Below are 11,566 nucleotides of genomic sequence, written 5' to 3' on the forward strand. Positions count from 1 at the left end.
TGCGTCCGGCGGTTGCCGTGCGAGAAATTGGGAGGACGGGCTTCCGGACTCGCGCGACTGGCGTTGACGTCGCAGAAATTAAGGAATGGCATCTTCCGGCGGAACCGCGGCCCGCGAATAAAGGAACGCTCGGGCCGAGCGCGCGGCTCCTCCGCCGTACATTTCGTCGTCGGTAACAAAAGTAGTCGATTGAAGTCACCTGTTTTGCCTGGGTGGATGTGTTTGTGCTAACCGTTTTAGGCAAGTGAATGTTTGGTACAGCAGATTTGGGGATTCATTGTAGGGTAGACTTGCCATACAGTGCACAGCATTTTAATTAGTATTATATTGCGGCGATCGGCGAGCACGTAGACCGAAGCCTCACTCGACCGCGTCTCAGGAGGCACGGGGTTTGGTCCGAGGCCACTCGCAGTCATCTTCGAGGGTATAGTCCGGAACGCCGTTCGACGAAACGTCTCGTCGAAATTCCGGAGCGGCGTTCTCGTCGGGGGTCGCGCCGGAGGTCGACGCGACGACGTTCCCGGAGGGGTCGTCGTCGGGCACTCGACGTGCATCCGTAAGGGCCTACGAGACTCCCCGAGGCCACTCGACCCCCGGAGTAGAACGAGGGCACGCGTTGAATCGGCGACCCGTTAAAAGCGGGGAAGAAATAAGATCGCGTAAATAACGGCAGATTAATTTCGCACCGAGGGAGCTCGAACCCGCACTTAATTTTTGTCGTCGACACTCGCACGTATAGAAAGTGCAAAATAAATAAATAATACGTAATTTTTTTTATGGGAATTAGCCCACCCGGGCACGGGTCACCGACCCACATCGGGGCGAAAATGTAAGAATAATAATTGTTGAAGTTACAGTGTTCCTTTTTGGTGGATATCAACGAAATACGATGCGAGAGGCTCAGACAACGACACGAAGGGACGTTGCTCTTTCCGGCGTATTTTCGGGACCGTCCGTAAAAAAAAAAACCTAACGTGCGCACTGAAAGTGGCGCTTTATTCCACAAGTGAAATAAAACATATTCACATAAATATGGGGTAACCTAGTTTATATGTAACAACAATACTAAAGAACCTTAAAGAAATAGAAAATCAAAAGTGAGGAACAATATATTTATGTTGTGTTGTCAATAGTAAGAGAAAAAATTGAGACCCCGCAATCGCGTGTTAAGGAGGCAGAAAGTCAGACGAGCGACCCGGGACTCGGTCACAATTTCGGGATGCCACGTAGCAGCGAGATGTACCGCAGACGACACATTACGCTTCCAATATTTTCCGCGGAGGCGGTATCTCCCGGTTTGGTAGCTGCCTAATACCTGCCTAAGTATGTAAGATTTTCCAATGGAAAGTGTATGTTTGGCAAATGTATCCAGGTCTTTAGAGAATGTACTCAGATATTTGGGTTAGTTGTCAAGGGTTCATGTATAATTTACATGTCTAATTGACTGTATATTTTTTAACTTTAATTTTTCATTTGCAGTCACGGGTCGGAGTCACCCGACAGGAGTCAGAAACGTCATTTTTGTGCGGACCGGCGACTCGACGGACCCCGGCCGAGGACGCCGCTCGAACCGCGGGTAAGAATCTCGGATGACGCTGCATTGTAATGTTTATATCGCAGTGTACGGTATTTACTTAATGGTTCTTTGAAGAATAGGATTGTGTACGTGGCGTGTGTCTGTAGGAATTGCGTAGAGTAAGTGGAAGGTTTTAAAGGGAGACGAGAATTTATTAAGCGGCGCGTCGTCGACCCGACCGCGAATCATTAACGGCGGGGGTCGCGTTGTAGTCGTCGACGAATTACCGGAGGAAGTTTTGACCGGTTACCGAGAGGAAATAAGACAGGAATTTACGAGTAAAAGAGTAGAACGTAAAGATAACGAGGGAGAAATGAAAATGTCACCGACGATAAGACTCGGGTGCTATTGAAAATGCGTAGACGGAAGAGGGATCGACATTACAATTGTTATAATGAGAGTACTTAACTTAGGTTAGAGATATAGAATTGAAGGTCTCATATCTGATGTAAAAGTGTTGGATACAATATGAAAAGTATTATTAAAAAATGGGAGTTTAACCCATAAGCCATGGGTTAGGGTGCTGCTGGCACTTCCCCCTCCCTTTGTATTGGGATAAATCGAGAAACAGGACGAATTCTCCCCCCACAAAGAAGGGGAGACTAGATGGACGTTGTGGAACTTTCACCTCGGGTGTAAGGGTTAAGAATGTAGTAGCACATTGCGGGTCATAACGGGAACGCGGCACGCCGGAGGCGGGTACACGGGACGCTCCCTCAGAACAGAAGCCGAACGTCGATGGCGTGGGTACATCCACTTCCTTTAAAAGTGTAATTAGGGATCCTCCTCCGACACATTGCACTATTTTCACGCGGATGCATACGAGATATTTCCTTTGGAGTATAGTTTTTGGTTCACTGCCAACACCTATTATAGTTTTGATACATTTATCCTCGTACCGGATCTCCGTCGTTGCGTATTTTCACGCGACATCTGCGGAAGTTACGTACACGAGACGTAAATAGTACGACGTCGAGAGCACGACATACATTCGGCCGTAAAGTACACCAGTCCGGATCGAGTGGACTTTCCCAATCGTCTCGTAGATTCCTCGAGTCGTCGTTAACGGTACGAATACGTACAATTAATATTTTGTTACGTATAGGTTTATTGTATGTTTTTTGATAATTGTTAAGTATTCGAGGCGGCGACGACGTTCGCGATCGGCGGCAAAGCGACGGCACGAGACGACGAGCGCACCGTACCGACGGGCGGAGGAGCATTCGGTTTGATTTTGTATTAGGCGACAGGGTCGCGGGTATTTACGGAGATACGGCAGAGCACGACGTCGGCACGAGCGGGAGAAGTAATTTGCGCGGGACGTAATTGCGGGGTAGTGGAGTATTGCAGTGGGTATGCTCTTGTGTTTTAGTTGGCAATGGTGTATAGATATGTTTGTGTGGGGTGAGTGTGTATAGGTATACTGTAGAAAGACTGAACTTAGATGAAGTTTGTTTGGGAATTAGTCTAATTTGTAATGGTAGATAATTGTTTATATATTTTCACAGTAATTTGTCCGTTTCAGTTGCGGACGAGAGCGGCGATACGAGTCGGAGACACGAACGGAGACGGATCGCACGGTCGGCGCGTAAGAGCGGTTCGGACGAAGACATTCGGGAACCGAGGACGAAGACGCCGCGCCACGAAGACGCCACGCCACGAAGACGCTCGTCAATTGTGGACGAAGATACCGGTCGACGCGCGAGGAAGACGCTCGGGAACACGGGAAGAATACCACACCGGCGAATGCGGGAAGATACTCGTCGACGCAGAAGAAGATGCCCATCAATATTGTATCGCGAAGTGCCGGGCTAGTGTTATTGTTTTAAAGGCGATTTAATGTGTAAAATGAATGTACGTGTCGTTTGTAACGATTGTTATAATGTTTGTAGTACGGTTTTAGACACCGACTCCGTGAAGACGGAGGAAGTCGATACATGTCGAGAATGAATTTATTGAAGATGTTGCCTGTGATCACTAGGGGTTTGCACTAATTTGGCGAGAAGATTATCGTCGTAGACACGTTGCAAATAGATTGCGGAACGTCATCGAATGCGGCACGCACGTCATTATGGCGGGACACGTCCGTAAATAACGGCAGCGTAAATACGAGACGACGCGGCGGCTGCGGGGACGCGCGCCTCTCGAAAGTAAAAGAACGGCGGAGATCGGACCGACACGGATGGCGTCATCGAGGTAACCGATAAGAATGGAGAATTGATGACTATTTGGTTGAGTTATGAGAAGGGGAAGATAGTTGGTGGGTTTGTTTTGGACAGAGAGTGTAGTTATATATTAGTGAATATATAAAGTAAAAGGTGATGAGGACGGTGGTGGGGGGACAACGAATGATATATTTTGTAGGGTATGGACGTGCTAGTACCGAGTCGGCGTAGTGGCATAATTGTGAAAAATAGATGCGACAGGGATTTTGAAGAGAAGAAAAAGTCGCGCGGTAGAGGATATGCGGGGAAATCGGCGGAAGAGACGACGAATTTAGTAAATGCCGGTTTAGGAAAGGGTCGCACGTAAAGCGGGCGGTGCGGGCATCTGCGGATACGGACGACGGTCGATCGGGGTCCGTTTACGGGACGGGAAAGAGGATCGACGCGGGAAGTACGGAGAGGGCGACGGAGAACGGACGGGAATTTGCATGGAGACGAGGCGGCGCAGAAATGAAAGCGTCCGAGGTACCGCAGGGAAGTATACCCGCGAGATGTGTAAAGAATGGTTTGGAAGTAGAGTTAGTCGAGAGTCATGCGTTTGAAATGGTGGGAAGGTTTGATAGGTGTAGGGGTTTTACGTAATTGCGGCAGTTCGTCGGAGAGCGGGTATCTACCGGTAAGGAAATACGCGATGCAGCAGCAATATATTTTTGGTTAATAGCAGTTTGACGTATTCGGTATGAATTTATACTCGTTCACCTGCACTCTGTGTTGCTGCACTCGTGTTAAGGTGTTTATTGTGAAGGTGTTTGTATAATAATAAAATTTGGTGGACGAGTAGGATAAGTCGAAGGGGAAGGAATACGAGCACAATGTTTAATTTGTAAGCCCTCCCTTTTTTTTGTGTTTTCCGTCTGCCTTCCTGTTCTCCTTTTTGTATCTCTTCTGCCTTTCATTGTTGATCCTGCGGTTTGTTGTCCCTCCGTTTCATTGTGACCTCCGTTTTTTCCCCCACCTGCTGGTGTCCCTCCTCCTCTTGTCCCCGTTTCCTTCTTTTACTTGTTGTGTTTGCTTTATCTCTTGCTCCTTTCCTTGTTTATTCGTTTGTTCCTTGTCCCTCTGTTTCATTGTGATTACCTTGGTGTTTCTCACCCTCCCATTCCTCTTGTTACTCCCCTTTTGTTTCTTTTGTTTGTTTCTTTCCCTCTGTTGGTCGTGTTTGTGTCCCTGTATGCGTTTGTTGTTACCAATTGAATTTGTGGTTGGATTACTGCTGGTGTGTGTCTTTTGGATTGTATTTATTTGTGTTGTTATAAATATGTTGTGAGTGTGAAGTAGATATATTGTGTTGGTATTTGAATAAATTTTGGTGTTAAGAAGAGGAGGAGTTATATTTAGATTTGGAAAGTAATTGTCATCGAGGTCGAGAATGTACGTACCGTCTTTAGTTCGAATACGCAGTCGCGACGCGCACGCCCGGAGAAATGCGTCAGGCGAATCGTCGTGTTGCGTTTGGGTAGTTACATATCGGGAAATAGCGGAAGAGTGTAAGTTAATGTCGTGGACTTGTGAAATTGATGAGCATGAAATTTTGTATTGTGGAGTAGTTATGGATTTTAATTTGAAGGGAGTCATTTGCGCACTCGGAATATTTTGTCGGGAGTTGCGCGTCGACTCGGAATTTGGCGCGTCGTACGAATCGATCGGAACGGCCGCAATAAATCGCGGGAGTCGCGGAGTTATTTTTTTTGGTCGTAGAATTATTTGTGGAGTTGTAAAAAAATGTTTTCTTGTCGATGAAAGTTAATCATTTGTGGAGTTTGAATATATTTTGTCTTGTGGACTTGGAAAATGTGTTGCATATATGTGGACTTTGAATATTTGAGATATTTTGTGGACTTTGTATAATGTTCATGTTTGTGGACTTGAAATTGTTAACTTTTGTGGACTTTGAATAATTGATAATGTGTGTCGACTTTGAATTTGTTTTGCCTTTTGTGGACTCGGTATATTTTTGGCGTGCACGCGGACCGGGAAGTTTATTCGTCGGGTCCGAGGACCGGTAATAATTATCGACGTACGCGGACCGAGAATAACTTATTACGCTCGTGGAATTTGACTAATTTCTTATCGTGTGTGGACTTTGAATAATTTGTGATGTTTGTGGATTTTGAATAGTTTTGATCCTTTGTGGACTTTGAATAATGTATAATGTTTGTGGAGTTTGAATAGTTTTTTATCCTGTGTGGACTTTGAATATTTGTCATCCTTTGAAAATTTCTCATTGTTTGTGTATGTAGAATAATGTTCAATTTATGTGGACTTGGAATAATTAATGATGTTTGTGGACTTTGAATAATTTACTGTTTGTGTACTTAGACTAATGTTCAATTTATGTGGACTTAGAATAATGTATAATGTTTGTGGAATTAGAATAATGTATAATGTTTGTGGACTTAGAATAATGTATAATGTTTGTGGACTTTGAATATTTGTTATCCTTTGTGGACTTAGTATTATTTTATCCTGTGTGGACTTGTAATAATTTGCAATCTCTGTGGACTTAGTATTATTTTATTGTTTGTGGACATAGAATAATTTTGAATGTGGACTCAGTGTTTTGTTCATGTTGTGTGGACTTTGACTAATTTTTATCCTGTGTGGACCTAGAATAATGTTCAATGTATGTGGACTTTGAATAATTGATGATGTTTGTGGACTTTGTATTATTTTACCCTTTGTGTATTTTGAATAATGTTCAATGTATGTGGACTTAGTATGTTTTTCACGTTTGTGGACTTCGTATTATTTTATCCGTTGTGGAGTTGGAATATTTGTTGTCCTTTGTGGACATAGAAACTTTTTCATCGTTTGTGGCTTATTATTATTTTATTATGTTTGTGGACTTGGAATAATTTATAATGTTTGTGGACTTATAATATTTTTGTATCCTGTGTGGACTTGGTATTATTTTATCGTGTGTGGACTTAGATTAGTTTTCAATGTATGTGGAATTTGAATAATTTATGATGTATGTGGACTTAGAATATTTTTCAATATATGTGTACTTAGTATATTTTTCATTGTTTGTGGACTTTATTATTTTATCCTTTGTGGACCTTAGTAAATGTCATCTCTTGTGGACTTTGAAATATTGTCATTGTTTGTGGACTTAGAAAAATTTTCCTATGTTGTGGAATTAGAATAATTTTCAATGCATGTGGAATTATTATATTTGTCATGTTTGTGGACTTTGTATTATTTTATCCTTTGTGGAGGTTAGAACAATTTTTATCCATTGTGGACTTAGAAATATTTTGTTTTGTGGAATTGTAATAATTTTCAATGTGTGTGGACTAATACTTTGTGAATGTAGGTGGACTTAGTATATTTTTCATGTTTGTGGTCTTTCTATTATTTTATCCTTTGGACTTTGGAAAATGTGTCATCCCTTGTGGACTTGTAAATATTGTCATTGTTTGTGGACTTTGAAAGTTTTTCTTATGTTGTGGATTTAGTATCATTATATCCTGTGTGGACTTTGAAATATTTTCATTGTTTGTGGATTTGTTTTCCTCTTTTGTGGAATTGGACTAATTTTTGTTTGTGGACTTCTAAAATTTGTTCATCCTTTATGGACTTAGAAATTTTTCATGTGTGGAATTAGTATTTTTTTCATGTCACGTGGAGTTAGAAATTTTTTCATCCTTTGTGGACTTAGAAAAATTTCACGTGTTGCGGACTTGGTTTTTTTCCATGTGTTTTGGACTTAGAAAATTTTGCTTCCTTTGTGGACTTAGAATATTTTTCATGTGTTGTGGACTCTGTATATTTTTCATGTCATGTGGACTTTGTTTTTTTTTTCATGTTTTGTGGACTTAGAATATTTTCCATCCTTTGTGGACTATATTTTTCATGTATGTGAACATAGAAATATTTTGAGCATAATAAAAGAAAGCATATAATCAATGTCTTTATTTTTCACAAGTTAAAGTACAGCCATATTTGGAATAGGTGAAGTTGTAGAAAACGCGAACACGTAGGAAGGTGGCGTCATAGAAAACAGGATCACGTGGGAAACTGGAGCCGATGAAAATTTCCAATTTTCTTTGATGGTTTCCCATTTTCTCCAAGTGAACAGAAAACGGGATTTTTTTCAAAGTTGCTATCTTATTAAGATAGGCCCTGGCCACCCTTATATTATAATATAAGTTATTTTAGAGTGTTTATTGAGCAACAAAGGTGATTTTTCAACTGAAAGAAAGTAGTTATTCCAAATTAGTTTTTAAGTTAGTATTTTAATGTTTTTGTTTGCAAACAGACTTTAACCATATTGTCGATACGGACAATAATGTCAGTACCAACAATAGGTTTAGTCGTAAAGCTCTCTCGACACAGATATCGTGTCTATGGACTATTGTCGTGTGATAGATCGACAATGTCCAAGCTTTTGTTTGCAAACAAACATCAAAACACCAACTCACAACCAATGAGGAATAACTACTCTCCGTCAGTTGAAAAATCACCCTTGTTGCTCAATAAACACTCTAAACAACACCACATGTGTTCCCGTGTACCTGTAAGAAAAGGGAGAAACAAAATCGGCATTAAAATTCACACAATAATACAAGTCAAATTATTCAACACATTAACTTATCTCAATATCAATGATGCATTTCAACATCTTTACTTTACATATAATCATATTACATCAACTAATCTCAATGATACATTTCAACATCTTTACTTTACTTTACATATAACCATATTACATCAACTAATCTCAATTCTTCACACATTACCTTCATCTTGTCGCATCGCTCCACTTCTTCTGGTGCCTAAATCACTTGTCGTCGTCTTCTACCTTATGTGTCACTCAAAATGCACATCAGGCAATAAAGAAAACACAAAATTCAACTCAAATACATATATTCTATACACTTAGCAATATAATACAGTACAATACATCAAACATCATCTTCATAGGGACAACTCCTATGCATTCATAGGACATCATCTCCTCGGCTCCATACACCCGTCACTGGAACACGGCTACAAGTTCACAGGACATGTTCTCAGCTCCAGTCACGACAGCTATACCTTCACAGGACATCATCTTCTCGGCTCCATACACCCCGGTCACTGGTACGACAGCTATACGTTCACGGGACATCTTCTCGGCTCCATACACCCGTCACTGGGACCACGGCTATACGTTCAAAGGACATCTCAGCTCCAGTCACAGGGACGACGGCTAGAAGTTCACAGGACATCTCGGCTCGATACACCCGACTCACTGGGACAACTGCTATACGTTCACAGGACATCATCTTCTCGGCTGCATACACCCCGATCACCGAGACGACAGCTACACGTTCGAAGGACACCATCTTCTTCTCGACCCCAGTCGCAGTTACAACGGCTATACATTCACAGGACATCTTCTTGGCTCCATACACCAAGACGACGGCTATACATTCACAGGACATCATCTTCTCAGCTCCTGTCACAGGGACGACAGCTATACATTCAAATGACATCTTCTCGGCTCCATACACCCCACTCACTGGGACAACTGCTATACATTCACAGGACATCTTCTCAGTTCCATACACCCCGGTCACTGAGACGACAGCTATACATTCAAAGGACATCTCGGCTCCAGTCACAGGGACGACATCTACATGTTCAAAGGACATCATCTTCTCAACCCGTCACAGGTACGACGGCTATACATTCACAGGATATCATCTTGGCTCCATACACCAAGACAACAGCTATACATTCACAGAACATCATCTTCTCGGCTCCAGTCACGGACGACGGCTATACGTTCAAAGGACAACATCTCGGCTCCATACACCCCAGTCACAGACACACGTAATCCTCGACGGCAACTTCACCCCATCGCTACAATCTGAAACCGAGAAAACATTTAGCAAATTCCAATTTCTTACCCGACAACTGCCACAGTCTCCCACTAACAATGGACGTCAACTCGTAATGGCCTTTCCCATCAAATACATTATACGTACAAGGCGGTCCTCTTCATAACCACCACATCGTCACCTCCACAGTAAATGCCCAATACTTGGTCGTTTCCTACATAGCCTCCATCCACCACTCTTTCCGATGCTTTCTCACGACAACATCTACAACCGATGCACCACTGAAAAAACAAAACCATAATAAACACCATTCCAAAAAGGTTCATGCATCCAATCTCCTTCAGGATCAACACGTCCCTCTTATTCTTAGTGGCTTGCCTACAACAAAAACTCACTCTTAAGCATTACCTCGGCAAACCCCATGTCTACGAAAACCAAACTTCTTCCTTTTAAACCACACCATACACTACAAATGCCAACTTCTTAACAATATACACATACTCTACTACAAACCATTCACCAAAGCTAGTACCAATCATTACACAGCCTCCAGTGTGTAACAACAATACTAGCCTGCTACCAACTAACTTCTATACAATTACAATACATACCCACAACAAATTCACCTTTCATCTTACCCAAATTCAAACAAACGCTTCCTCTTTAACACAAACAATCGGCTCCTTACCCTTTCACTCCCATCTCCGTGTAACCACTGCCTCTTCCACCATCACTGCCGCCTACCATTCCAAAAACTCCAATCCGACCTAAAAAACAAACAGATCAACACATTAGTTCACGCCCTAAACCGCTCCAACGCCACACTCACCAAATATATATATGCCTCTACACTAGTCGCAACATTTCTATTACCTGCTACATCCATTCTCCACATATACTAATCCAAAACTAACCAACAATTACATTATACTCAATTTCTTACAACTAAATTCACTATGTCCCTAAACTATCACAAACAATTCACGATGCAACACACCACACCACTTTTCTTAAACCGCCGCCGCCGCTGCTGCTGCTGCTGCTTCTCCTCCTCCTCCTCAACACAGTCCGTTGCACAGCCCCATACATGTAGTAGTCCACCCTTTCTGCAACCTGGTTACGGCACTACCCACCACCATTCCATCCTCAAACCTGAAAAACAACAACAAACCTTTCACACAACCTCCATAATGCACCATGCTTATTTCTCCCAACTTTAAACATCAATGGGTACTGCTAGCCGAAAAACTCATATCACTTCCCTACAACTTTCAAATACAATAACAACTCGCCTTCAAATATAACATTGCACAATTTGACATCACCGTATCCAGTGTCGACGCGCTCCTCTCAACAATTCGCCCATATTCCTCCACCACCAACATGAAAAAAAAAAATACGTCAATGTTACAAATACTCTACAAATTATAACAAAGTATAGGTACAACTTCAATAAACAATACTTACACCTTTACTGCCTCGCATTTCCAACATTCAGTCGAGCGTTAATGTCCCTCTGGATTATCACACACCAATCACGTCTTCTGGACTGCAACAACTCCTGTAGAAAACAATTACCACATCAATAACCACGACCAAAGTCCCTCTTCATTATCATATCAAACAGACCCCACCTTCAACCACTTAACAGTATACATTACCTTTTACCACATGCTGCACAGGGCGACTGGTTACAACACTTGGCTCCTTTCCAAGATGGGCTTCTCCCCTACCTCTGGATGGCGACCATACTTCCTCTTGGTTAGTCGATACAGTCAACACAAGACTATATTCTACTCTACCATTTTTCGATTTCTCATTACCACACTTTTTGAGAAGGGGGGGCAGAGGGGCATCCCCCCTCACCCCAGCCCCCTTATTCCCATGCAAGGTGAAGGGCACAAGCGCCTACACCGCCCAACTAGGCAGCATGCCAA

General features: G+C 42.5%; 1 protein-coding gene across 1 annotated transcript; it reads left to right on the forward strand.

The window, feature by feature from the left end:
- The first annotated feature begins 1,219 nt into the window (after positions 1–1,219).
- LOC121854712 lies at positions 1,220–4,685 on the forward strand. The gene is made up of 3 exons (XM_042349449.1): positions 1,220–1,300; positions 1,480–1,576; positions 3,102–4,685. Exons 1-3 carry the CDS (start codon positions 1,220–1,222, stop codon positions 3,389–3,391), a joined length of 468 nt encoding a protein of 155 aa, XP_042205383.1. The 3' UTR covers positions 3,392–4,685.
- Positions 4,686–11,566: the final 6,881 nt, after the last annotated feature.

This window comes from Homarus americanus, unplaced genomic scaffold (genome assembly GCF_018991925.1).
Source record: "Homarus americanus isolate GMGI-L3 unplaced genomic scaffold, GMGI_Hamer_2.0 scaffold53233, whole genome shotgun sequence".
Classification (NCBI taxonomy): Eukaryota; Metazoa; Arthropoda; class Malacostraca; order Decapoda; family Nephropidae; genus Homarus; species Homarus americanus.